General features: G+C 47.3%; 1 protein-coding gene across 1 annotated transcript in view; it reads left to right on the plus strand.

The window, feature by feature from the left end:
- ubr3 (ubiquitin protein ligase E3 component n-recognin 3) overlaps positions 1-27,947 on the plus strand; it is a 58,329-nt gene that overhangs the window by 4,007 nt on the left and 26,375 nt on the right. The window contains exons 5-27 of the mRNA XM_036544899.1: positions 409-449; positions 798-864; positions 2,228-2,358; positions 2,807-3,035; positions 3,992-4,171; positions 4,764-4,897; positions 5,160-5,246; positions 5,346-5,411; positions 5,850-5,939; positions 6,471-6,599; positions 6,695-6,747; positions 7,129-7,262; positions 7,770-7,855; positions 8,265-8,406; positions 9,231-9,327; positions 10,824-10,965; positions 11,409-11,513; positions 13,019-13,189; positions 15,551-16,023; positions 18,374-18,462; positions 24,945-25,094; positions 26,190-26,323; positions 27,114-27,224. Of these exons, the coding sequence (XP_036400792.1) occupies positions 409-449; positions 798-864; positions 2,228-2,358; positions 2,807-3,035; positions 3,992-4,171; positions 4,764-4,897; positions 5,160-5,246; positions 5,346-5,411; positions 5,850-5,939; positions 6,471-6,599; positions 6,695-6,747; positions 7,129-7,262; positions 7,770-7,855; positions 8,265-8,406; positions 9,231-9,327; positions 10,824-10,965; positions 11,409-11,513; positions 13,019-13,189; positions 15,551-16,023; positions 18,374-18,462; positions 24,945-25,094; positions 26,190-26,323; positions 27,114-27,224 (3,041 nt within the window). The remainder of the gene's footprint in view (positions 1-408; positions 450-797; positions 865-2,227; positions 2,359-2,806; positions 3,036-3,991; positions 4,172-4,763; positions 4,898-5,159; positions 5,247-5,345; positions 5,412-5,849; positions 5,940-6,470; positions 6,600-6,694; positions 6,748-7,128; positions 7,263-7,769; positions 7,856-8,264; positions 8,407-9,230; positions 9,328-10,823; positions 10,966-11,408; positions 11,514-13,018; positions 13,190-15,550; positions 16,024-18,373; positions 18,463-24,944; positions 25,095-26,189; positions 26,324-27,113; positions 27,225-27,947) is intronic.

Consider the following 27,947-nt stretch of genomic DNA (forward strand, 5'->3'; position numbering starts at 1 on the left):
CCCTTTCTGTCCCAGTGGAGCAGAAGGCACCGAGAGAATTTTGCAGAAACCAGTGTGGGGAAACTGTTTAGCAGGGAGAAAGTTCCATTGCAACATCTGGGCCAGTGTGAAAGGCACCATTGACTATAATTGAATGCAGCTTTAAAACCTAATAAAACAATCACTCCAAAGTGTAGGGCGCTTGTAAGGCAAAGATACCACTTGCGATCTAACCATCATAATGAGTGGGTCTGAGCTGTGATGTTATACAACTGTACAAGATCTATACAAGATCTTTTCCAGTATGGCTGATAAGACTGATTGTGGAAGTGCTGTGTGTTTTATGCAGTGTTGTATATCTGATGCATGAAATTGAATTTGTTGTAAAACTGTTCCTTGTTGTTGTGGACGGTCTGCGTTTCACTCTAGGAGCCGCTGCGGCAGCCAGCCCCGATGAGTCTGCTAAAGAGGTATGTCTGCAGGGGGGGCCGGCTGAGATGGTTGAAATATCATGTTCATGTATGTATTTTTAGAGCGTTGATGTGTGCCTCTTGCAAGCAATGCGACACTTAGCGGCACGTGTCCGTGATGCTGATATAAAAATACATCCATTATTCCTTGCAGGATTTTTAAAATTGAATCCCACCAGACTGCTGAGCCAATGAGCTGGTGGCATGATCAGTATTCCTTGACATGTCATCGTGCGTATGGCTGCACATGCACAGAATACCGATGAGGCAGGCAGTGTCATCGTGACTGTAGTTGTTGCAGCTAATATGACACCCCCCCCCCCCCCCCCCCCGTTTTTTCTACCACAGGAGGAGCAGGACGGAGGCCAAAGTGTCGGAAAGAGAAAGAGGGTGAAGCTAAGCAGCAGTACCAAAGGTAGTTAACATGGGTCACTTTCACATCTCATTTTCTGATGGGAAGTTAGCTTGGACTTAAACATAAGAATGGACTTAAAGCTTGAGGGAAAAAATGTACTGAAAAGTTCCCCAAAGATTGTATTCATAACACCCCTAAGATTTGAGACTGGCATGAGTTCTTTTATATGGTAGCTCAGAAATCCAAAGGTTTTATATACTGACCGATATTTGGGCAGCTAGCATTTAATTATCTTTGCCAATATGTTTTTAAAGCATTGGATTCTGTGTGATAATATTATCCTGTTGAAAATTATATGTTCACTAGAGAAACATGAATTATATATTAATGTATTAATCTAACATGTGAATGTGCTTAGCTAGACTGTTAAGTCCATATTTAACGTATTGAGATTAATACCAATACGCCAAATCAGTTGAAGTCCTGATTGAGGGGAAGTCACTTAAATCACTCATATGACAGTCCCTATATCGAGGTCAGGGTTCATCAGTTGACAACTACTCCAACCTTCAAAATGGCCTTCAGAATGTAGATCAAATTGAAGTTTATTTGGAGGAGGGGAAAGAAACTTTGTATTATAGGAAGTTTGGCCCTGGGGATGGATCCAAATACCTGGCAGATTTTGCTGTGTACCTTGACAGTGCCTTCCCTTGCATTCAGTGTACCAGATGAAATGTTCCCTTTTTTAATTTAAGAAGGGAAGCTTCAGCCAAGTTGGCAAGTAAGAGGTGAATCTCTGTCTTACAAATTAGTCCTAAAATCACTTGATTAGATGGGGACAATGGCCCTTGAAAACTATTTGTTACCATTGGAGTTTATTGTGCAAAAGTTGTATGTTTAATTCATTTACACTCAATGTCCCAGATGGTCACTGGTCTGTCGTCTTCCAAATTGCCAAATAACACAAAGTCATCACAACTGTAATTCGAGGGAGAGGTGGCGCAATGCCAGGATGTTGACTCCCCATCCAAATCTGCAGCAAACATAAACCCTTCCCATTCCATTTCGCACCTTCTCAATATTTCCCTGTCACTACATTGCTCCAAAACCACCTTCCTTTCAAGAAAACCGCTAACTCTGCATTTTCATTGATGACCCGCAACAGTCATTTCCAAGACCTGAATTTACTCCTTGATAGTTTGCAGTTCTTATGAGGACTCATCCTTTCCCTGTTGTAAGAGTACGTCTGAGTCATGAAGGCATGTGTAAATTACTTTCTGCAGTAGTCTTAAACTGAAGATTAGTCTCATCTTCATTGTTGGACTTTTCCTTAGTGCTACACTAAGAGCAGTTGTGAATGAGGGGCACAGGTACTTAGACTCCCTTCTCTTATCTAATTGCTTTGTTTTTTTCTTGTCACCAGATCCATCCATAATGGATACTCTGAAACACAAATGCTTTTTAGAGGAGTTGCTGTTTTGGACGATAAAGTACGAGTTTCCACAGAAGATGGTAACGTTTTTACTGAACATGTTGCCAGATCAAGACTATAAGGTATGTTTACAGGTTTTCTGCTGTTGTATGTAAATCTGAAAACGAGTGCATTCGAGTCACAATCAGCAACTCACATTCATACGCCCACTGTGTTTACCCTACTGCTTAGTTAGAATATGTAGCCTCCTTTTCAGGTTTAAATTTCAGTTCAGTTTGAATCTCAGTGTACATGCAGAAATTACCGATACCCGATCAATGTTTGCTGACTTTGAGAGTTCTGTTTTGTATGAACAATATGCAATACACAGGCCCCATTTTGAGTATTTTTTTTTTTTTTTGCTTTTCCACGAAAGCAAACAATAGAGTCTCACTTTCTTAACCCTCAGTTGAGAAATCGTGTGAGTCACTGCATTGCTGTGTGGTGGCCTCATCGGCAGCGAGCACATTTGAACTTGGTCACAGTCTAACGCCTAAGCGCTCTCACACCCCCCCCCCCCCCCCCCCCCAGATCGCCTTCACCAAAACGTTCGTCCAGCATTATGCATTCATCATGAAGACGCTGATGAAGAGCCACGAGTCGGACACCATGTCCAACCGCATCGTGCACATCAGCGTGCAGCTGTTCAGCAACGAGGAGCTGGCGCGCCACGTGACCGAGGAGTGCCAGCTGCTGGACGTCATGGTCACCGTCCTCCTCTACATGATGGAGAGTTGCCTTATCAAAAGCGAACTTCAAGGTGAGGGGGCGCCCGACAGGGTCCAGGATTGTCAAGGTCCACAAAGGCACAAGCCAAATGCGTCCCTCTACCAAACCTCTTTCCTGGAAACGGAAGGTTTCTCCAGGGGGTTTTTTTTTGGGTCTTTCTGGCTTCCCGTCCAGTGTGCTTGCCCCCGAAGGGTGTCCGCCCACCTGCTCCTCGTGAAACGCAGGTCTGGCCTGGAGTTAAATCGAGACTTTGACCCACCCGCTAATCACAAGTTGCCAGGGGTGCCGGGTTTTGCTTCATATATCAGAGTCCTGCTGGGCCGGTGCCAGCAGCCAGTCCCTCTGCGGGAGGCAAGCGTAGTGTGTAATTAGTGGGTGAGTCAAAGTTTCGGTCATGGCCCATTGGCTCTCTTTATATAGTCTCGGGTGGGAATTATAGAGTAATCCTGACCCATTTAAAAAATTAAGAGTTACAGCCAGTGGGGATCCCTTGGCGTATATCCTTCGGCCAGTTTCTGTCACTAGCATGAGAAATACAGTCACCACCAGAGAAGCTGCTTCCACAGCTATATGTACTGACTCGATATATGCAATGACCAGCTATTCAGCTCCACTTCCTTCACACTGAAATGCCTGCCTCTGCCACGTTTGAAGCTATATGTTTTCTGAAGTGACACATTTTGGGGAAAATTAATGAAGGGTCGTGGTGTATAACAGAACATCCATACCATAGCATAGCAATGCATATAGCACCTCAATCTCTGGTTAAGAACTAGAATCTGAGAAAAGAAAATGAAGGCCGCAGGAGAGAGAGGATCAGGTTCAAGTAGCCAAACGGAGTCCTTCATAATGCAGGCGTGTCCCTTTTGCTGTGGTAAGAACACAGGAGCTAAATATCTGGTGATAAAGTAGAATATCTGTGCAGCTGCTCTGACGTACTCCCATCATTTTAAACGCCTCACGCCTGCTTTCCTTGTCGGTTTTCAGATGAAGAGAACAGCCGCCACGTGGTGGTTAACTGCGGGGAAGCTCTGCTCAAGAACAACACCTACTGGCCTTTAGTTAGCGATTTTATTAATATTCTCTCACACCAAAGTGTAGCAAAGAGGTTCCTGGAGGACCACTCCTTGCTCGTGCTGTGGATGAGCTTTGTGTCCTTCTTTCAAGGTGAGGTTTCCGTCCGTTAACTTTCGGTGGAATCGACACCGCTTCTCTCAGTCACGGCAGCCGCCGTGGGATAGCTGTGCCTTTCTACAGATGTGGGTGTCAGACCCCTGGCCTTTTCCTGCGCTGATGCTAATTAATGCTTCAGTGCTTTTCTGAAATGCCGGCCACAAAAGGCAACTGTGGAGGGGAAACGGTAACATAATTCACTTGCCTGAAACGTGCATGTGCGGAATGTTATTCAGACTGCACTCCCTTCTGCTCATCCTCTTTAACCTTAAAAATAACCCCAGGCCCAGTTTCAAAGGCCTGGTTTATGTGGGTCATGATATCCTTTTCCTGGGACGAGCAGGCCTGTGCTCCTGCCTAGTTGCAGTTGTGTCAGTGTAGAAATGGCCCAGCGCTTCTTTACTTTCCCAATCCCACAATCCCACAGTCCCAGGGGCCAGGTCGATTGGTCAGTCTTAAGTGGCCAGGGCGAGTGAGATTTCTCTCCTAGCACCTGGCTGTTGTGAGCGTGTCTGGCACACGTATGAATGAAATGACTGCAGTGATGGGAGGGGCGGCCTGACCGGTGTCACCTTTTGCTCTTTAGGAATGAACTTGAACAAGCGGGAGCTGAACGAACATGTGGAGTTTGAGTCCCAGACTTACTATGCAGCCTTTGCAGCGGAGTTAGAGGCCTGCGCGCAGCCCATGTGGGGCCTCATCACTCACTGTAAAGTCAAAGTAAGGCATGCTATTCCTGCCTATGCGTGTGTGTAAAAGATCCTGCTCTGTCTGAAAAGGCTGCAGGTTAACGCTCCTCGATGTGCACACTTTAAGTGCGCAAAATCATTTCTGCCAATGATCAGCGTTTCAAGAAATGTTAGTGATGTCGTTTCCTTGGCAACAAATCTGTTGCATAACGAGCCTGCGAGAGCAAGAACTTCATGTACTGTCAAAAGACATGAAATGAAACTAATTGGATTTTTAAATTTGTTTTGTTTAGGAGACCCAGGAGTACACGAAAACAGTGGTGCGGTATTGCTTGGAGACCCTGGAGCTGTGGTTTGATGCCATTGGCTTCGTGGACGAGGTGTGTTTGTTGAATTCAAACACAGCCGTATGTACTTGCATACGCTGGGGTGAATTCTCTCATGGGAACGAAGAGTTCTGTCTGTGTTTGTCTCTTCAGCCGGCTCCCAATCAAGTTACCTTTCACCTGCCTCTGCACCGCTACTACGCCATGTTCCTGAGCAAGGTAGAATGGGCCCTCTGACCTCAGATCAGCCATCTCTTTCCGGTTAAGGGTTTGCCCCTGATGAGACTTGAGTATAAATGGAATTATAATTGTGTGACAGTAACAGGGAGTGTTCCAGTGCTCAGGTGAGTGGGGTTTTCAGCCGTAGTTCCCAAAATCACTTTGAAGTGTTGTCGCCAGGTAGATTTTCACTTCTTGCTCTGACCCCATTGAGAAAGTCTTACATTGCAGTTATTGCGTAAACATGGGCTAAGAGAAACTCAGTCAGAAAAGGCTTTTCCAAATGGAGCTGAATGTTGTTCAGAAACACTTTAAAGTTCAGCTAGGGCCCGGCAAGCCTCCCCACACTCTCCTACTGAAAGAATCTTTTGCGGAGGCGATGCCGAGGCAATGCTGCTTTTTCGGCGAACTGACTGCCCAGGGTGATGTCTCTCCCAGGCGGTGAAGTGCCAGGGGCTGGACCTGGACTGCCTCCTCCCGGATCAGGAGATGCTCATGAAGATCATGGTCCACCCTCTCCAGATTCAGGTATAGCGTAAGGGGGAAGCAGAAGTGCTAAAGCACCAGATAATCAGTTCCACACTCCTTACAGGGCATTGCTCTGGGGGTGGATTCACCTCGGTCATTTCAGAGAGATTATGTTCTTGCAGACAGATTCATGCTAATTAATCTTCTCAACAAGGACGCCCACTTAAAGTACATCTGTAGTATTTCTTTTAGAAATTATTGCAGGCGTTTTGCATATTAATTTGAGCTTGGAATTGCCTCTGAACTTAACTGAAACAATTCAGTAAGTTTTGAGTAAAATGAAACACTGGGAAGGAGTTTGGTCACACAAAGCTCATGACAATTAAAACGCATCTGAAAGTCTGATTTGTAAATGTGTCTCACATCCATCCAAACATTTCCTCTGGGGTTTGCTTTTTTGGAGAACTCTAGCAAACCTTTAATGCATTGTTTTCATTTGGTGTGGTATGTTGGCCTATTTGCAGTGAATCCTAGCTGCTCTGATTGGAGAACGCTCCTGGTGGTGTTTTTTTTTTTTTTTTTTTTTTGCAGGCGAGCCTGTCAGAGATCCACAGTAACATGTGGGTGAGGAACGGCCTGCAGATTAAAGGTCAGGCCATGACCTACGTGCAGTCTCACTTCTGCAACTCCATGATCGACCCCGACATCTTCCTGCTCCAGGTAAAGGCCGCTTGCCCATGCTCGTCACAGCGGCAGGAGGGGAGTGCGGCTCCTAGCAATGTTCGATCTGGCTCACTCTCGTCTAATTATTTTAGGTTTGTGCATCGAGGCTAGACCCAGACTACTTCATCTCCTCCCTGTTTGAAAGGTACAGCCACGCCCTCCACAAAACTTTTGTGCAGGCATAGTAGCATAGTGGTAAGGAGCAGGGCTTGTAAACAAAAGATTGTTGATTCGATTCCCTGCTGGGGCAAGGTACCAGAATTGGGTGTGTGACCTCAGTAACACATCCAGCTGTATAAGTGGATAAAATTGTAACCTGTTTAAATCACTCTGGATAAGAGCGTCTGCTAAATGATGACAATGTAATGTAATGCCATGCATCTCAGGCTTGTCAATAATCAGTGGTCATCCGTGATCTATGGAGGTCATGCAGCTAGTGTTGTATTGGGGTTGTATTTGAAGTGGGCAGGATCAGCACAGGTCAGTGGGTGTAATCCAGGGGTAGTGATCTGAGTTTCTTCCACAGGTTCAAAGTGGTGGACTTGCTGACCATGGCGTCTCAGCACCAGAATGCATTGCTGGACTCGGAGCAGGAGAGACCCATGCTGGAAGGAGCCTTAACCTTTCTGGTCATACTGTCAAGCCTGCGCATACATTTAGGTGAGCGCAGTTAAATGAGACAAATCTTGCACGAACAGGTTCTGTGTCTAAGCTACCCTGCAAAGGTGCCCATCTCTCTCTGTTTGTACTTTGTGCTGTTGTGCTTCATGGGGTAAGTTTACAGTCATATGAGCTTGCACCCACACACACACACTCATTTTCACTTAAGGGCATCAAAGGCTGTTGTCTGGAAAAAGTATTTGTAGGTTACCTCACAGTTTGTGTAATTGGAATGAATTTATATTAATTATAGAATTTCTGAATGAACTGAAAGTCTGTATTTGACAATTTAACATGTTAAAGTTGACAAATTATCCATATGAAGTCAGTGGCAATTAGACGGCGCTTTAAAAAGTGTTTAGAATGACAAACCAACCGTTTCCCCTGCCTTTCTTGAAGAACAGGCCTTGGAATCTTTTAAACCAAGAGGATGATGGGAAATTGATTGGGAATCGCTAATGAACTCTGCTCCCCTCTCTAATGAACTTCTCTTCCCCTGTCTGACAGGCATGGCTGATGATGAGATCCTCAGAGCAGAGATGGTATCCCAGCTGTGTATGAACGACCGCACCCACAGTTCACTGCTGGACCTCATATCCTTCACTGCTTTTCCTGTGTGTGTCAGAGACCTCGATCTCTTCACTGTAGCAATCAGCGGCGTAATTGGCCTGTTAAAATTCTAAAATGCGGTTCTGTCGTTTGTTCTCATGGTTCGGTTTTCCATGCTGATTTCCATGTGGAGTAAATTTATCAATGCCCTAAGACCACATGAACCATGAACCACAGATCAGATTCAGCTGACCAAACAGAGACCTTCAGAGTGTGGACATGTCTTTTTTCATGTGGCATTTATGGTGCAATAATTTGGCCTTCTATATTTTTTGATATCAGTCTTTTTTTTTCTTTTTTGGCTCTCTGGTCAAAGTGTAGCACATGAACCACTTGCATAAAATGAAACTGTGCTCTTGAGAAAAGAGAAAAGATCTTTAGCAGAGCGTTCACATCCCCGAAAACCCGAACCCCAAGAGCGGGATCGTCCCGGGCAGCTGCAGCTTCGAGGAGATGCTGTCGGCTGTGGCTGACTTCAAAGCCCCGGTGTTCGAACCCGGGGGCTCCATGCAGCAGGGCATGTACACTCCTAAAGGTAAGTCGGGCGGACCCAAGTTCATATCTATCTGAACAACTGTGTCATGTTTTGATAGGCGCCACCGCCTGGCCATTTCACCCACTGGCCTATAGATGGCACTCACGCTCCACTGCAGCCCCAGTCTGGGACTTCTTGTCTAAATGTGCAGAGAGTTGCATGCTTGCTTTATTCTTTGTCTGAAGGCTGCACCTCATAATCTGCAGTTGTTTTTCTGAAGGTGTCTGTTTCTCTGTCTCTTAGAGACCAAATAATTGCCTGCAACTGTTGATAAGTAACATAAGCTTGAAGCATTCAATTCTCCCTGCAGCCCTTTGTCTGCTGAGTTTTCCAGTGACACCATTTGCAGGGCATTATTTTACATACAGTTGTAAACACATGCCAGGTACTTAATATGTGGCTTTTTCTGCTATTTAGTTTCATCTCCACATGAGTCATAATTGGGCCTTGTTATAGGAAATGTGGGATTTTCTTTTTGGTTAAAAGGCTTTTATTAAAATAAGACTCGATTGCCATTGCTGTAGATATCATGTCATATCAAGGTCTCATATGTTATAACATTTTTGAACGAAAATCCAAATGGTCAAGGTACAGATGATTAACAATAGCCAGCAACACTGTGGCTTTATGATGTCTAGGGTGTCCACACAAAACAAAGACAAGCACCACCTGTTATTTCAGTAAGGTGTGGCTTTTCTCTGGCCACACGGGGGCAGTCTTTGACCACATTCTGTGGACAGACCCCAGCTTCTCTCTAAGGAAATCATGACTCCTTTACTATTGTGTGAGGGTTTTTTTTTTTTTTTTTCCTTTTTGCCTTCCAGCCGAAGTTTGGGAGAAGGAGTTCGACCCCATCATGGTGATTCTCAGGACGGTGTACCGCAGAGACGTCCAGTCGGCGATGGACAGATACGCGGCGTTGTGAGTGTCGCGGTGACGTCAGCGCCTCCTGGTGACGGGCGTGACGTAGCTGCCGCCGCTGCAGCTGCTGACGCTTTGCATAAGAGCGCCACCTCCTCTTCCTCCTGGCTCCTCAGGGTCCCTCTTACGCAACCTGCGTGTCACTCGCTCCTCACGTCAGTGGAGAGCGTGAAAATCCCATTCCGTTTGGAGGAATTTAACACCGAGAAAGACGAAACGCAAAGCAGGGACGGCGGATTAGCATCTTCCTGCATGCAGACCCAGCATGCTTAAAGAAAGAGGCTACCGGGAGCGAGCGGAGATATGCGCTCTAACGTGCCCGAATAAGACGGGCTTGTTTTTCCCTGAGATCTTTAGGAAATCGCTGTTTACACCTGCCCTCGGACAGGTGCAAGTGTAGGGGTGAGATGGCGATACGGGTTCTTCTAATTAGCTCCGTGTCAAACGTGATCAATATTTCAGGCCTAACCCCTAATGGGCCAGGGAAGTCTCTCCGTATTGAACAGCATCTAGAGTCATCTGAAGATAAATGCAGAGGTTGGGGTGAGGCAGATAGCATAAGGTTAATTTCCTGTGGATCTGTGCGAGATGTGAGCTGGCTGGAACACGCCGAAATGTCTTCCTCCAGGCAGTTTTCGCTTGATAAAGCATTTGAGGGGTAAAGGAATATTACTACTGTCTATTGGGTGCATTCTTGTTATTTCTGGTAATTGGGTGGGAGTTTTTTCTGTCTTTCTACTAGAGCACTGAAGTATCTACCAAACAGAAGAAAATCAACAAAGCAGTTTCACTACAAGCATATATTTCATATCATACCATTTTTAATTAGCTCTGTTTGTCTTGGTACTTACAATTGGCAGCATGGTTTAGGAGTTTATTATTAACAATAGGGTTAATGCATCCCCTAAATTGTAGGTAATGTGTCAAGAGAGAAATTACAACATTAATTGCTGTTGTGAAGAAAACGTACTGTAAGTGTCATTTTTCCCTACAGCCAGTGAATGCTGGCTTGTGCTGCTTTTTTACACGGTCAGAATATGATGGATCACCTGTCAGATGGGCTAAATATTACATCATGATTATCCTTTAATTGCTAATGGAGCAAATTATTCCCCAGAGCCATTTGCCATGCTATAACTGGACAAAAATATTTGGTTTGGTTAATTATTTAACAAAGCGGCAATTTTCTCATTTGCATCTTCTTAAAAGTCACACCGTCGTCAGTTATTCTATGTGTAAGGCTGGGCAAGTAATGAGTTAAAACAAAAAAAATAAATAAAACAAGCGTAATTTAATATTCTAAATTAAAAGGTAATCAAGTGTCCTGCAGAGCTGTAATTTAAAAGGGCTTTTGCTAAGCCCAGAAAACCAAAGGCAAGACTGCTGGAGTTGAACTTGATTAGAATGCGGTGCTCTTGATTGCCTTTGTCGCTATCTCGATGACATTGTATCAACGATCAGAGCGTAACCGAAGCCTCCTCTTTTGTTCCCCCCAGTTTGAAACAGTCTGGGATCCATTCAGGCAATCCGTGGCCACCCTACAAAGAGAGGACCCCCCTCCACCCCTGTTACAGAGGCCTTGTCAAGCTGCTGCACTGCAAGACATTACATATCGTTATCTTCACCCTCCTCTACAAGGTGATTCACGTGTCGGTGTGTTTCGCTTTATCTGACTGCAGCAGAGTGCCCTGTTGGATGCGCTGTAACTTCATTACCAAAATTATTTCTGTTCCTTTTTCAGAGTAATATTTTTGTGTGCCGCATCTAAATGGCAAATTCGAAATGACCCAAAAATACAGCGATTTCTTCTCTTTCGGGTTTGTTGTAGATACAGCACTTTCTGCAATTCAGTTTGCTTGACTGAGGGGAACGAGCTTGGCAATTTGACACACTGAAATTGCATATTCACAAAACAAAATTGCACATCAAAGAAGGATTAAGACTCGGCTCTAAGGCTTTTTAATTGTCTGAATAACAGGCGCATACTGAGCGGCAGGGATTTTTGTTGGTGTTTTTTTTTGGTCAGCGGAGGTAAAGGCTTTAGCTTTCGTCAGGACTCACCTGGAGCGTTTCGCCCACAGATCTCGATGGATCACCAGAACATGTCGGAGCACGTGCTGTGCATGGTGCTGTACCTGATCGAGCTGGGCCTGGACAACCCGGTGCAGGAGGAGAAAGAGGAGGAGGTAGGGGGGCCACGCCCGCCACTGCAGGGCCCTGCGCTGCGTGTGCAGGACTCCACAGCGGGCATGAGGACTGGAATCCCGTTACATTACATTACATTACTTTATTGTTATTTAGCAGATACTCTTATCCAGAGCGACTTACATAGAATACAACTTTTACATGCTATCCATTTACACAGCTGGCTATTTATTGAGTCTCTTGTGGGTTAAGTACCTTGCCCAAGGGTACAGCAACAGTGCCCCAGTGGGGAATCGAACCGGCAACCTTTTGATTACGACCCCTGCTGCTTACCACCATGCTACACAGCCACCCCAGTTGTGGAACCTCAGTCACTGTTAAATATGCTGAAGTCAAATAGGATGGGGTGTTTCACCCTGTTTAGGGAAGAGTAGGGGAGTTCAGGGTTTAAGCCTGTTCTGACTCTCTCCAGCATCACATAGTCTCAATGGCTTTTGCAAGCTCACCATATTAAACTCTGCACTTTGAGAGTACTCTATAGAGCGTGGAATGGGTGCAGTAATGTTCGGAATGGTTATAGAGAGTCCGCTGTCTCCTTGCTGCCCTCTGAGGAGTGAAAGGTCTTCACTGCGGGCCCTGAGGAGTGCTGTGCTGCACCAAGGAGCTGGTGCAGCCCTCTGACCGCACCTCACGATCCACACGAGACACATGCTGTTCCATACACCAATCAGACCCACCTGTCATTTGCGAGGCACCAATCAGATCTACGCATCACGTGCAACCCCACCCACCTTCATTTTCTGTACAGCCTGCAACGGTTCTGCCTCCGCAGCATAACGGCTAAAGCACAATGATCAGACACGTTTTCTGAGCACGGGAACGTGGTGCTGATTGTCAGATAGAATCAGACGCTGCTTAGAGACAGTACACCCTCTGCTGACAGTTTAAACATCTGCCTGCGAGTTCTCGCTGAGCCTCCACAACACCCAACACTGAACTGCGATTGGGTGTTTTAATATTGCCCGTGAAACTTTCTGCGGATGATTCCAGGATTGGTACTCTGTGTTTCGACCTCAATCGTGTCTGTCCTCAGCAGTGAGCAGCGAGTACGAGCCGTAGCGGTTACATAACTGATTTGTTATTCAGATTGTGGTTCGGTTATGTAAGAGTGCCTGGAGGCAGGCTATAATTTTGTCTTTTTTTTTTTTTTTTGGTCATATTCAAGAACAAACAAATCTAACTCAAAAAATCAGCTCTCTCCATTATCAGCCCTAATTAGATTTGTAAACTTCAAAGCAGCTTTATGGTAGCGGCTTCCAACCGCTTGTGACTTCAAGTCAAGGATAAAATGAAATCATGTGTAGCACTCAGCACTGATGATGTTTTTGTGCGGTCAAAATGAATTGAAACTGTGTGGCTCTCTCGGTGGGATTTCTGAGGTGATATGGGACTGGCGACTCAAGGTCACATGACTGTATTGGGTACTTGAAGTGGCTGTGTCACTGTGTCCCTGACCCCCCTGACATGGCATGTCTCTGTGACCCAGGGCCCTCGAATTGAGGAGCACTGTCAGGACAGCTGGTTCCCTGGCACCAGCCTTCTGTCCAACCTGCACCACGTCATCAACTTTGTCAGGGTCAAGGTGCCTGAGACGGCCCCTGAGGTGAAGAAGGAGACCCCTCCCAGCACCAGCTCCGACGCCTCTACCTTCGGACAGGTCAGACACCTCAGTCAGCTACCCTGGGAAACCAAGCCACAGGACATGCTTATGACATCACTTCCTGTACTGCAGAGTCAATCAAATCTGTGTTCAGATAGCCTTGCTCAGCCTGATTCAAATAATATTCAGTGATATTTTTACCCTAACGTACATTGCTTCTTCATTTGATTGAGTTCAGTAACAGCCCGCAATGTGACCGATATGTCCATAGTGTATTACATACCTTACACTCTCAGTTCTTATTTAACTGAAGAAGTCCTCACTGTGGTGTCACTGAGCGTGTCACATCGTGGCTGCCTTTCGACTGCAGGTGGAGTTTCTTTATCGAGAGGTGAAAGGTCGCGCCTCTGTCCTGAATGCCCATCTGTTTGTTGTCTCTTAGAGTTCCAGACGCCTGCTTGGGAATTGGCGGGAGGTAGCTGTCTGCGTATGAACGTTTCAGCATTAATGTTTATGTGGAGATTATTGGATGCCTTGGTCAGGGGTTTGTTGGCGTGTTCTGCAGCTGTTTGTTGGTTGAGTTCAGTGGGATTCCGTATTCCACCTCCCCAAGTGTGTGCATTTATATTTCAGTACTGAAGTGCATTTGAAGTTTGTGGCAGCCTTGGTCTGTGTACAGTTAAGTGCTGTCTGGTTTATCTACTAACAATAAGTGTTTACACCAGTTACAAGTTCTTCAACGGCACGGTAAATTTGATTGACAAATATTTCTTGAACTGTTGACGTGATGGGTATCTGTGCCCAGAAAATGGGTATAAAGAGGCAAACAGAATGAGGCACTCACACTTGTCTTTCATGTCCTCGTAGTCCCGGTTGACATAGACCACACTGTGACTTCCTACAAAAATAAAGCAACAATAGCACTCATAGCTCTGAGACAACTGATTGTCTGAGCACAGTAGACTATTGCTTGGCTGTCTCCGCAAAGTACACGCCATAGAAAGTAACTCTACGAACCCTCCAATAACAAGTGTTGTGGCGAAGCGGCCAGTCTCACAAATCAAATTGGAAAAAAGTTGCTAATTTAGTACAGCCTTGAGCAGGAGAGAGGGGCAGGACCCATTGACTGACACAGGTGCATGGTAAAACGCAGTGTTCTGCGTAGAGCTGCATGCAAGCTAGCTGCAATACTGCTCTGTTGCTGTAAACAACGGTTCTTGCAACAGCATCTGAAAACCGGTTACCTGAAGCTTCCTCTCCTCGACCAGTTTGTGTCTAAAATGAAAACGGTGATTGCTGGGTGGCCTTGGTAAGTTACTCTTGGGGTTGATTAATATTTTTTTGCTAATGACTCCTGGAATAAGAAATAACATACTGTAAAGCCTCATGGGTTAAGTAGCCATTAACCATTCCTGGACCCTTGATTACCCTACAGCCATTACTCTCTACAGGAGTTTAGATGTATATTAAAACAATGTTAATGTCCCACTAAAAGGATCATATTGAACTGTTATAACAAGTAGTTCTTAAATCTCGAAGGTGATTTATTGGTAAGTGACGTTCACTGATGTTTCAGAGATTTGTCAGTGTACATCATTGCCAAATCTATTATGAGGATCAGGGAACATTTTCAAAACGGTAAATGAATGCAACTGGCAGACATTTTCTCTCTTTATGTTGGGATGAATTATTTCTGAATCCTCAGCGGTGCATGACCGTAAACTCAGGGGAAAAAAAGACAATATCTCATCACGCATGACTAAGTATATTCATTGAATTTCGGCAGCTCTCGGCTGCCATGTCTGCATATTCTATAGACTGGAGTGAGAGTGGGCTGGAGTTAGATGCTAGTTTGACGAGTACGAAATAATATGTAGCTGTGCTCACTTCATGCACAGAGAAGTAACCAGCTGACAAGGGACATTGATCCTGTTTCTGTCACTTAAGAGCATTGGCAGCCGGGAGCTGGCAAATCCACAATGCAGAAGAGCCCGGCCTCGTCTCCAGGCAAAGCCAGCCTCATTTACACTCAGCTGAGAAGGCAGTTACTGTTGTCTGTGGAGAAATAAATCCCACACAGTGCGCAGTGCATGTGCCAGCCAGTCTTGTAAGGGCTATCGACTTATTGTGCGCTCGATACGGCCAACTAAACACTTTCACTGGGGTTCACTTTTTGACATTTAGGGACCATTTGCCAGAAGACTGCGCTCCAGTCTCATCCATCTCGTGTACTATGCGAAAGATAGACTAGAGGTGATTTAGGTGCATCTAAACAGGGCTGAACACAGCTGTTGGGTTTTTGCTCCATAGCGTTTTCTGTGTGTATATAGGAAGTGAGCTGTACATGCTGGTTAATGCAGACCTCAGTGGCAGCGCTTTCCTGCTCTCTGACTCCGCTCTTTCCTTTCTCATTGGCAGAATCTGCGGGAGGCGCAGGTGTTCAGCCTGGTGGCGGAGCGCCGGAGGAAGTTCCAGGAGATCATCAACCGCAGCAGCGGCGAGGCGGGCCAGTCAGGGGCCGGGACAGGGACGGGGGCGCGGCACAAGCGCCCGCCGTCCCGCTGGGCCCTGCCAGGGGGCGGGGCGCCGTCCTCCCCGGCGACCGAGGTCCTGGAGGTGCGCAAGAGCATGCTCTCCCTACTCATCAAGCTGCACCGCAAGCTGTCGGGCCGGCAGAACTCGCTGTCGGCCGAGCGGCTGGACGAGCCGGCGGCCGCCCGCTACGCCCACGGCGATGGCGTCACCGCCATCGAGCGCATCCTGGCCAAGGCCGCCGCGCGGAGCCGGCAGAGCAGACGCAGCATCCAGGAGATCTGCGCCGAGGCCTCCCCGCCCGCCCCGCCCAAAAAGAGCAGCCCCGCCGACAAAAAGACCATGGACAAGGAGGAGAGGTGAGTGGGCCGGCCCCCTCGCGGAGCGGACCCTGCAACCTACCATACACGCCAACGCTCACGCCCGCCAAAGCCAGGCTGTTTTCAGTAGGCCTCACAAGCTCAAGCCGTCTTTCAGAACGCAGTTTACTAATGTTTCCAGTCAGGGCGATGAGTCTGCTCTATTCCCGGACTGTAGACATTGTTTTTTTTCCCCCCACTTTTCACATGTGATTAATGGCAGTGTAAAAAAAGCAAACGCTATATAAAAACTGCGTCTGCCCCTAACCCAAGCATCTCCTCTGCCACAGGATTAATGACTCCCGTGAACTATGTTGCTACTTGACAGAAATGAATAGAAATGTTATTGTTATCTCAAAAACAATAAACATAAAAGGATATTGCATCTAAAGCGGTGTTACGCGTGGCGATCAGTCACTGCTGGGACGCGGAGGCCCTGATCGGGAGCGAGGCGCGGTATGAGAAACGGCGTTTTATATTCTGAGAGCGCGTTCGCTGCCAGCAGGGCCCCCTCTGACAGGCTGAAATGAAGACGAATCCGGTCCAGTGCAGGAATGCCGCTCGCCTACGCTCTCTCTCTGCACCAGGCTATTGTTTCCAGGCCTCCGCCCGGCGCTAATGAAGATGGAAAGGGCTATAAGCTCTCCATGATGACCTATTTTTGGGTTGACTCGACCCGCAGACAAAGACAAAAGTGGCATCTCCCCCACCCCACCCCCCCGCTCCCCGGAAGGGTGGTTGCCACGGTGACGGCCGTCCGGCAGATCCCGGGGAGGGTCTCTCAGCCGCGGCGTCTCCGGCCCCTGGAGCTGTCAGCGGGGATTACCGAGCCCTGCCGCTCCTGTCAGCATTTGTTTGCGTCTTCCTATTAGGGGTCTCTATTTACCGGCAGCCCCGGCTCCTAGGAAGTCAGTGCCGGGGCCAGGCCCTGCCTCAGCCAATCATGTGCCGACCGGGAGCCGTCGCTCTGATTGGCCGGAGGCACTGCGTGTGCCGTGATAAACAAGCAGCATGCGATGTAGCGCTCCGTTAGCAGTTTATTTCTGACTCTGTTTGTGCTCATGTTGACATGAGTGACATGGTTATAAAGGAACTGGGCCTTAAACTTGGAGGCTGATGGATCCGCTCCTCATTGGAGGCCTGCTGTTGAACCCCTTAGCCAAGCGCTTAACCTGAAATGGCTTTGAAAACGGTTAATACGAACAAAATATATGCTGTGTAACGGTTTCTCCTAAACAAATAATGTATCTTTAGACTAGAAGTGGAAACAAGCAATTAAACATTCAAGGTGATCTCGTGATTTGGGTGCGTGATGTCACAGACGGCGCGTACAGCCTGGACGCAGAAGCGTTCCCGGCGTGAAACGGACAGGCGAAACGGGGGAGCCTGTAAACGCGGCCGAAACGTGACAGAGCCGCAACTCGCGGGAGCACCGGAGCCGCGGCGAGCGCCGGGTGACATTGACGGTGATTGTCTCGGAACGGTAATGTGCCGTAGAGGGAGGGATGCTGCCTAATCGCCTCGCCACGGTCGGCGGGCGGCGTTCAGTCCTCAGCCGTCTGAAACCACCCCTTTCTCTCAATATTCTCTCTCTCTCTCTCTGTCTCCCCTCCATGCGAGCGCCTTCACACCCGCACCCAGCCGTTGCCATGGAGATGATTTTGTGGGTTAACGCTTTCGGGGGAGAGGAGGGGGTATCTTTTTTCAAGGACTGTTGCGAAACCAGTCTCACTGGTGATATTCTGCTAAAATATTTGTGACGTCAGTGACTCCTTTAAGAAGTAAATTTCTTTCATCTGCCTTGTCGTAAAGCAAATGTGTGCTCAGTGTCCTATTGATTAGCACCACTCATTTCCAACATTTTTATGTGTCATTGACTTTTTAGTTCTATTTGTATCCATGAAAAATAGTCATTAAAATGGCCCTTATGTGCTTCTTCAGCCATTAAACCTTGATTGCCATATTTCACATCAAATGTGGTAAATTAGTTTATAATCTGATATCTTGGACTGTGACACACCCTTAAATAATGCCTTTGTGGATATTGGATCAAACTGATCAATGCTCTCACAGTGATTTCAAGCGTGACTGAACTGCAGTCAGTCAATCTGTCAGACTAATCGCACAGCTCAATGTGTCTTTGAGTTGTCAGTTCCCACGGACAGGCTCCTGAATTACGAGGAAGCGATGGCTTGCCAACATGAATCCTCAGAGGGTTGTGTGATTAGTTTAAAAAGAGAAAGGTCTCACTAATTTTTTGCTGTCCTTAAACTGATCTCTGAAAACAGGCCTTCGCTCGGTGGGTCTGTGACGGTGTGTTCCTCGTCTGTGTGATTTTTTTTTTTTTCAGGCGGCAGAAGGCCAGAGAAAGACAGCAGAAGCTGCTGGCTGAATTTGCCTCCAGACAGAAGAGTTTCATGGAAACGGCCATGGATGTGGGTGAGTGCAATCAAACGGCCATGTGGCGTAGTGGTAAGGAGCATGGCTTGTATCCGCAAAGGTTGCAGGTTTGATTCCCCAATGTGGCCCTGCTGTTGAACCCTTAACCCAAAATTTGCCTGTAATGCCTGTAACAAAGGAATTGCTACAGAGTGTGAGATGTTTAATTGCGTTCCCTTTCCTAAAACTGTAGAGGCCCGTGTGCAAGGATCACATTTGGCGCCCACTTACTCTGCAGAACAAAAGCGGCATTTTGCTTCATTTGGGATTGATGCAGTAAGAGTATGATCAACAAAGCTTTTGTAAAGGGCATTATGCAGATGGCTCTTAAAATAGCTTCTGATGGAGAAACGGCGTGTTAGCAAACACTCAGAGCTCATCTCTGCACCTTCCCCCTAATGCAGTGCTAATTGCACGTAAGGAACCGTTAAGCACTTAAGACACTTGCTCGATGCCCGTTTATGCCACGCTCTGTGGATTGTGTAACACTTGGAAACACAGGAGGTTGCAGCCGTTAAATTGTACACTGTGTCTGAGCTCAATCCAAAAAGTGCAGTACCTTTCCAGGTTAGGTTAGATTGACGAATGACGTTAGTACCAGCTCAATATTATGGGTTTTACACTGTGTCTCAGCTGAATCCAAAAAGCACAGTACCTTTCCAGGTTAGGTTAGTTTGACTTTAGTACCAGCTCAGTATTATGGGTCCATCTTTGTTGGGGTCTGTGGGGTACAGTAGCTAGCCCTGTTCCCTCACACCTGCAGGGTTTTTGGGCCCTGGCTCAATTTACGCCCTGGCTGTGGACGGGCCTTTGCTAATGAAGACTCTGAGCACATGCGATGTGGGGGCCAATGCGGCGTGCCACGGTGCAGCACACTCCCCGTTACACCTCTCTCTCTCTCTCCGCGCACGTTGTTGCGTAATTCACCGCCAAACGACGCAAACGCCCCCTCGCAACGAGGACGCCGCAAACTCGGACGAGTCCTTGAAGCAGGAGACCTGCAGGCAAAAAACGACGCACACAAAAACACGTCCGATTCCCCCCCCCCGTTTTTTATAAAGCAAGGTGACATGCGCTTCCGTGCTCCCTTCATCTCTCCAGCCCTGTTAGGAGAGGAAATTAGTCTGAAGTGGTCCCGCGAGGGGCCCCCATACCGGCTCGGGGCGAACCGGATCAAACCGCTAATAGCTGGGCGGACTCACGGGGGGCTGCCTTGACACACGGTGGTTAGCGAATGAAAAATGTCGCCCACGATCGGGAAGTTAGAGGTTATGTCGAGCGCAGCCGTGGAATTCTCACAGAGAAAATGGAAAAAAACCTCCCCGTGTCTTTTGGGTGAGATATAAGCGGGCTCACCCTCGCTGCCTGTTATATAAACGTGAGTCAGAAAAATGCGTAACCACGCTTGGATTATTTTCGCATTATTGACATTCAAGGCAATTGAATTCAATCTGTTACTATGCCGGAAAGGAAGCTCATTTTTTACAACCCTAGCTTTAATCGTGATAATCTCAAGACATTCAAATGGCAAAGGCTTTATAGATTCATAATTTGTGCATGTATGGGAAAAGTCCCCAGTTTTTGCAGCTTATTGTCTGTCTTTTTTTGGCTCCCCACTGTGATGTTCCCTGTTCTTTCGGAGGTGTCGCTGCCCGCATTCGACTTGCGGTTATTTTATGGATTAGACCTTCCTGTAGGAGCTTATCGGTGTAAAGAATGATCCCGCCGTGTGCGCTAACTACGGTTGCTTCACAAATTGAATCAAAGGTCACCGAGCATATAAATATTTGCTCTGGAATTTTAACAGGGCAAATTGGTGAGATAGGAAGAGCATCTGTTCAAACATAAATCTCCCTGTGCTCGTTAATACCCAGGGCAAGTCACGCCACACAGAAATATAACCACAGGTGGAGGCCAGATTTCTCTGGGAAATGGCACACTGTCCGTTAGTTCTAATGCAAGACCTCCCTCATGTCTTTCTCGATCCTGCTTTTGCTGTAATTATTGTGGAAGAGACTTCCTCATATACTGTAGCTGAGTATCTTTTTATTAGTCTTGGCTAGATCCAGGCCTTCTGTGTTTGGCAAACCTGTGTTTGTACGCCGATTTGCTCTGAGTCCGAAAGCAGAATGGCTTTAGTGGCATTAATTCTGGGAATGAAAAGAACTTCAGGCTAATTTTTTTTTTTTTTTATTCCAAGGATCCTTCCATACTGATCATAATCATGTTTATCCTGATAAACAGAGTTGTTATTGACAGCTACATGGGGTGGGGCTTCTTCCTCTCCTCAAAAATATTACCGCGTTTTACCGCATTTTGTTTTCCAGTGATCGATCGCACTGACATGCCAAAATTTGGAAGTCTGAAAAAGACTTTTTAACATAAGCAGCTTTTTGTGGTTAACGGATGAAACCTAATTGATTACTGTGTTGTAGGCCACTACCACTCTGATGCTACCTGGCTTCAGAAGCTCACAATCTTTCCTGCTCAAAGAAATTAACTGTGGTATTTGCATTGAAGCTCTTTGAAGATTTCGTCATCACTTTTCTGTAGAAAAAGGCATTGACGATTTAATTTGTGCACGTTTGATACGATCTTTTATTTGACTCGCAGCAATTAAAACGCTTTGAAAGATGGTCTTGCAGTAAATTCTACCACGGCTGTATGCACGTGTGGTCTTTCCTATGTGTAAGAACACCTTGAGCGTTGCCACATTGCTAGAATGCACCATTAAATCGAACTTCATAGCTGCGGTGAATTTCTCTGTGGGTTTTTGTTAATCTGTGCATAACATATCATTCAGTGCTGCTCTCATGCAAATATGCAGTCTAATTAACCTTTCTGAATGAACTTTTTAACAGTGCAAAGCCTGAGGTGATGTAGCACAGGGGGAACAGGACTCCAAGGCTGCCGGTTCAAATCCCAGACGGGTGCTAGCCGTCGTATCCTCAAGCGAGGCACTGCAGCTGGTTTAGGATGAAGCACACGTCCAGCTGTACGAGGGGAAAATATGTGAAATGCAAGCCGCGTGTGGCCTGGATGTGTGTCTGCAGCGCGGAATATGAGGCGCGTTGATGCAAAAGTCACCTTGTTCTGTGCAGCGGCGGTGTAGCTACAGCAGGGCCCCTGTTCGGCACCCCAGCCTCGCGCTGCAGATTAGACCTGCTTGCTCTGTGTGGCCCTGTTCTCCGGGACGCCCGGGGGGCCAGAGCTGTTACATTGACTTTCTAATGTAAACTGTTTTCCTTTGCCTTTGGAGGAGCGACCTCCCCCGGAGATCATATCTGACCTCCAGCAATAAATCAATTCCAACACGGGCTGACATTTCTCCTCAATATTTACACTTAGAATTGAACACGGTCTTTAACATTTAAAACTAATTTCACGAAAGTAATTAATCCGCGGCGCCCGTGTCAGTCACGGGGATGCGGCGAGCTCAGAGCCGGCGATCAGTAAATCGGTAATGCCAGAACAAATCTGTTCCTCTCTTTCTCTCACCCCCCACCCAAAAAAAGGAAAAAGAAAAAAATATCAGAGTAATTTTCCAGGGCACACAGAAAAGTGGGCGGTGTGGGTTGTCCGGTTACACATTGTGTGTGTGTATGTGTGTGTGTGTGTGTGAGTGTGAGTCAGTGCCTGTGTGAGTGTGTGTGTGTGTGTGAGTGCATGCTCACTGGAAGAAACGCTGCTGATGTAACCCCCATGAAACTCTCTGTGCCTCACCCCCCATCCAATCAGAAACCGGTACTGCTTTCTCCTTGGCCCACACACGAGAGGCTGACTATTGTAAGGACATTGGCGCTGTAAAGCCATGTTCCATTCTTCTCGACAGCCGAACGTTTACGCCAAAACCGCACAGACAGCATTACCTCCAGGTTGTGGCATCTGCCCTCCTCTCCCATATGGTGTTCTCTAGTTGTTTGTGCTTTGGTGGAGAACAATGTGAAAGCTCTGGTGTCATTGTTATGTCACGTGACAAAAAGTTGAATGTCAATCGTCTCTTGCTCTTTAAGGGTTGAAAGCAGCAGTGAGGATGGAACTTGTCATGGGTTATTTTGCTAGTAAAATATTTGTCTTGTCTCACACCAGCAGCTGGGCATAAATGAATCTATTTTCTTTGTTACAGTGGGGGCAAACATACATTTCCAGTGTGGCCATTCTAAACTAATGCAGGTGGCCACAGAATGGGAAAGAGGCCTTTGTCTGTTTAACTGCAAACATTTTCTAAGGATATTAGCTCCAAACACAGAACTGTGACTGACATTTTCAACAATTGAATGTCCTTTGTGTAGGTGAGGAGTTGGGCTATTATAGCAAGCTAATTATAGGAAGCCAAACTGCTATCATGAGGCACTCCTGAAATGGACGCATTCTTCCTTTCTCCACTGAGGGGGGTTACGAGTCCTGTGTGTTCCATATGCCAGGAGCTACGGCTGCGGTTGCCATAGTGACATGTGGCATGTGATGGGTTTGCCGCTGTATTCTCTGAGAGGTTCGTGCGTGAGATGTGATTTAATGCAAAACAAAACGTCACCGCGCTCTCAGAACCCACCCTTCAGGTACCCTTCGCGTTTACTCAGCCCCTGCTTGTAATTGTCAATTTCTCAATTCCTTCCAGATATAGAAGCCTGAATGGCGTTGGCTGAGTACATTGCACAGCACCGGAAAGCACAGCAGAATGTGCACAGCACAGCAGAATCTGCTGTCCTGTTCAGTTGCGGACCCCTCTCGTCCACGGGACACACCTCTCTAACTGCATCTTACTGGCTGCCATTCATCTTTTTCGGTTGCTTAGTACTCACTGATCATCCGTTACACCCTAATAAAGCAGTACGGTTCACGTACCTAGTGTCCTTCAAAGGATCTACAGCCCGTTAGAATATATTAAGCGTCTATTCACACGTTTCTGAAGGCTCCATTCCCGCAGTAAGGGCTAAGTTTATTTTTATATTCGTTACACAAAACTGCGCTTTGCCCCTGGGGCCCGGGCTGGACTGATGTGAACTGAAGGATGTCCACAGGAGTTTACAAGTCTGACCGTGAACATGTACCCTGGCTATTTCCAGTGCGTTCAACACAAGACCCACTACCACAGAGTCACCGCTGTGATGAATGGGCAACCTTCAGAGCTATACGCTGCCACCGCACGCTGATCAGTTCAGCGGATACGTCTGTGTTTGGCCAATACCCTACCTGTTTTTAGTTGTCCGACGGAAACAAATGTACCTACATCAGACACTAATGAAAAAAATGCTAGGATTTACACCGCTAAGCTGTTCAGCATTTTTTTAATGACACAGTAGACATTCCCCCCCTTATAAGACTGATTACAAGAGTCTCTCAGTAAATTTTTCCTCTGAATGCGTGTTTCTGCCAGTGCCCTGCTCTAATGGCATTGTACCCCTCCCTCTTGTGAAGGCGTTTCACACCACATTACCCCCCTGATGTTTGTTTTTTTACACATGGCTAGCCAAACCCTCCAACCCTCCACATCCAAACGTCTATTATTCCCTATTTGTCTGCTAATTCAAAAAAGGCTGAAGGAGAGACATTTGAATAATTTGACTGAGAATACGACACATACAGAACATAGGTAATTCTGATTGAACAGATATTTTATTTTGATGCTATTTCGGCTGGTTCTCCAGGTGTTGGTATCTGCTTTGAAAGGAATGGTGGAAATTCAAAAATATATGGAGGCTTGGAATAGAGGCAGGAGATATAATAATTACTGTACTGCCCCCCCCCCCCCACCACCACCCCCCACGCTACTGAAATAGCATCTGCTGTTATCATTACTTTCATAATGAAAATGGATGCTCCACTTACGAACAAATTGCATAGAAATCAAAGCGGATCTTGAGAATTGAAATGGCCCGCACAGTGCTCATTCTTAGAGGCTTTAAACATAAAAGGAGAGGGGCAGACCGCGCATCCTTAAAACTCCTACTTCTCTCCTTAATGCAAAAATAAAAAAGCACTTCATTCTTTTCAGCCTGCCATTGGTGGGTGTTTACAATTCTCCCCGGCCTGCTTTTTCTCTCCGCCTGTCCGCACTGTCTCCGAGACAACGGGCCCGCTGATTTTTTAGAAGGTCATTTTAACTGCCGCTCTCAGCACATCAGACCCAAAAAAACAGTGGAATCCTCTGCAATATCAGTTTTTTAGGATGAAAAGCGTGCCGTCAGCAGTAACGTTTTTCTGTCAGGGAGGCGCCCATTCTTCATCCAAGGGGCCTTTTTTTCAGGAGGAGAAAAAAGGAGGGACTTTTATTTTATCTGCGAATGGACAGAGACAGCTTGGTGGGCTCACCCTGAGATGTGCTGATGGGAGGGGGAAGGGGGGGCGGTGCTGTCAGCGTAGGCGGACCGGCCTGAACAGACAGGCCTGCTGCGGCGAGAATGAACTCGTAACTGTCCATTCGGATACGGCTGCCCGTCTGTAACGAGCCCTGACTGTTGCCGTGGTGTTGTGTTGGGCAGAGTCCCCGGAGGCCGACGTGGCCATGGACCTGGGCGTGGCCGAGGTGCCGGAGTCGGAGGTTCTGTACGACTGCGTGATCTGCGGGCAGAGCGGGCCGTCCACCGACGAGCGGCCCACGGGCCTGGTGGTTCTGCTCCAGGCCTCCTCAGGTAAGACCTCCCCACACTCCCCACCCCCTCACCCCCCCCCAGTCCCCGCTGTCACCCTCGCGAGTGACAGACGCGGGTTAATGGCCCTGAACAGTCACGTCTGCCCCCGCGCTGGTGTCACCTTGGCCGCCTGCCTCCCGCGCGCCACTCAGACGAAACAAACAAACACAACGGCAAGACGGCTCTGAATTTAGCGGGGCCCGCGGAGTGTGTCGTTAACGGTATCTCCGGAAACATCTGACTCCGCTCCGCTCCCACATGCTCCCTGCCTATTAAACCCAGCCATTTATTCATGGCAACTTAACTGCACCTTATTGAATAGCTCATTCTAATGGGCAGGCATGCCATGCTTTTAATTGGTTCATTTGTCATTCGTGTTTGTCCCTGGGCTGGGGCCTCATAGGCTGCCTGTGAAAGGGAGCAGCGCTTACAGGCGCTCTGAGGACACCGGGGGGGATCCTTACTGTCTGAAAAAATAAATACTCCATTTCATTAGTAACGTGTTGGGTAATGTTCATCTGTGGGGAGTGTGCTGTTTAAAATACGGTGGCAAACTTGTAGCGTAGGCCGAAAAGCTCTTCTCAGCTCTGCCCTTTTAACTGATATTGATCTGCCTCCTGCCAAAAACGGTGTGAAAAACGAAAACCTGTTGTCAGTTGAAAGAGAAATAGAATAAGCATTATTAAGCATTACCATACACGACGGGGCTTTGGTTAGGGTTTGCTTCACGCTTTGCTTTTTTCACTTCACCGTTGTCCCCTCACGATAAATCGAGGTTTGTTTGAGGAGGCAGTTTTTTTTTCCTGCGTTACCTGCTGTTCTGATTACAGAGATGATAGGGGAGATTAGCTGTCATTTTTATTTCTAATTTATCAGTCATCAGCCCCCCCCCCCCCTTTTGATGGGAAAGGAGAGAACATCTGGGTAATGACTCTGCGCAGGGTTAAACATGATTTATGCTCACCACAAAAAAAGCCACCGTACTTGGTTATTTTATGTAAATATTATGGCGTGCCGTAAGCAACGCTGTTGACGGCCCATTAGCATACGTCTGTCAGTCCCTGAGCGGCGCTGTCGCTCTGTCATGTGTTGCAGTGCTCGGACACCGGTGCCGGAGCGCCCAGGCGAAGAAGCTGCCCACCAGCGACGAGGAGCGCATCTACCCGGCGGACACGTGCGGAGCCACCCACGACGTCAGGCTCGCCCTCCTGCAGCGCTTCTTCAAGGACGTAGGTGCCGCCGCCCCCCCCCCCTCCTCCCCCCGCCCACGCAGGCACTAACGCGCGCTCCGGTCTGCACCTAGTTGAAAGCCTGAAGTCTCTGTCGGGTCAGCTTTTTTTAAGACAGGATGGTTTTGCTTGCTCCGTGTGACTGGCAAACAGCCACACTGTGTCACGGTGGGGGGGGTAATTCGGGGGGGGGAGGTGGCGGCTGTCAGGCCCCAAGGCTGAGCAGCTGCACCTCTGCCACTGTTCAACTCCTTTTGGCTCCTGCTGCTAGAGGATGGGCACGGCGTGGGTCTGACACCACCCCCACCCACCCCCTCGTGCTCGGGAACACTGAAGCGTTTTGTCACAGCGTGACGGCGGACTGTCACGGTCGCTGGCCCTCAGCAGCACGCCTAATCCGCCAATTCACTCTTTGCTTCCCGCAAATTCACTCTTCGCCTGCTGCCATTACCTCGTAAGCATGAGGCTGGTGCTTCACACGGCATATTCGGGTGTTTTTCCCCCCACTCACGTTTTTAGCAGAAAGCTGCTTCATCTCTGCTCTTTCCAGCCATGTAGATCCTTAACATATTAATTTACATTCCCAATCAGATACGATTTCTCAGTTTCTCATTAACTAGCCCCTGAGGCTAGTCATAATAATGTAATTATTAAGGTTGGCATCAGCACTCCCAAAGCATAATTATAGATGAGGATAGTTTCACTCCATTTGTTGCAAAATACTTGGATCTTTTTTTTTTTTTTGCTATGGTGTGTGTCCTAACTTCAGCTCTTTGTCATTTTTCTCCAGAGCTCGTGTCTGCAGTCAGTATCGATAGGCTGGGATGGAGGCGTCTATGTCCAGACATGTGGCCACACGCTACACATAGACTGCCACAAGTCCTACATGGAGTCTCTACGGGTAAGAGGGGGCCATCGTCATGTGACCTCGTCACTGTGGTAATGTCTCAAGGCATCATGTTGCACTGATGTTGTGGATCGGCTAGAGTGGGCGTGTCTACTATTGCACAGTATGGTGTCCCTAAATGCATCCTTAATGCCGTCTACTGCGCATGTGCCCTTGTCCAGACTCCAGAGTGACCTTCAGTGGACTACTTGGATAAGCTGTGGGTCTGATATGGTTCTTTTTGACATTCCTGTAGCTTGCCGTGCGGCATCACTCGAGGTCAGATAAAATGAGCTGCTGGAAATTGGAACAAGATTCCAAGTTTTGCTGCCGGCTGACCTCCCTTGACTTAAAGCAAGGGCGTTCATGTGCCGTTTAACATCGAGCAACTAATTGCAGAATGATTTCATTATTTCTTCCCAATGCACCCCCAGTTCACTCGGGTTCCTCAGCTGATAGCCGTGCATCGCTGTAGCCTTCTGATCTGCTGAAACTTACTTTCTGCAATACAGAGATTAGACTCTGAGCATTGCATTGATAATGATCGTCCAGTATTATGACATTACATTAACACTGGCTTATTAACTCCTATTGGTGACATTAGCTTTCTGATAAAGTTCATCCTCTTCCGCTACTCATTGATAAGAGTTGGTGCTAAGGAATGGCCCCATTAAACAAGGACAGGCTACATGCAACACCCTATTACTGTCCCCAGCGAAACCACTGAAGCTAATTGGA

This window comes from Megalops cyprinoides, chromosome 14, assembly GCF_013368585.1.
Source record: "Megalops cyprinoides isolate fMegCyp1 chromosome 14, fMegCyp1.pri, whole genome shotgun sequence".
In the NCBI taxonomy this organism is placed as follows: domain Eukaryota; kingdom Metazoa; phylum Chordata; class Actinopteri; order Elopiformes; family Megalopidae; genus Megalops; species Megalops cyprinoides.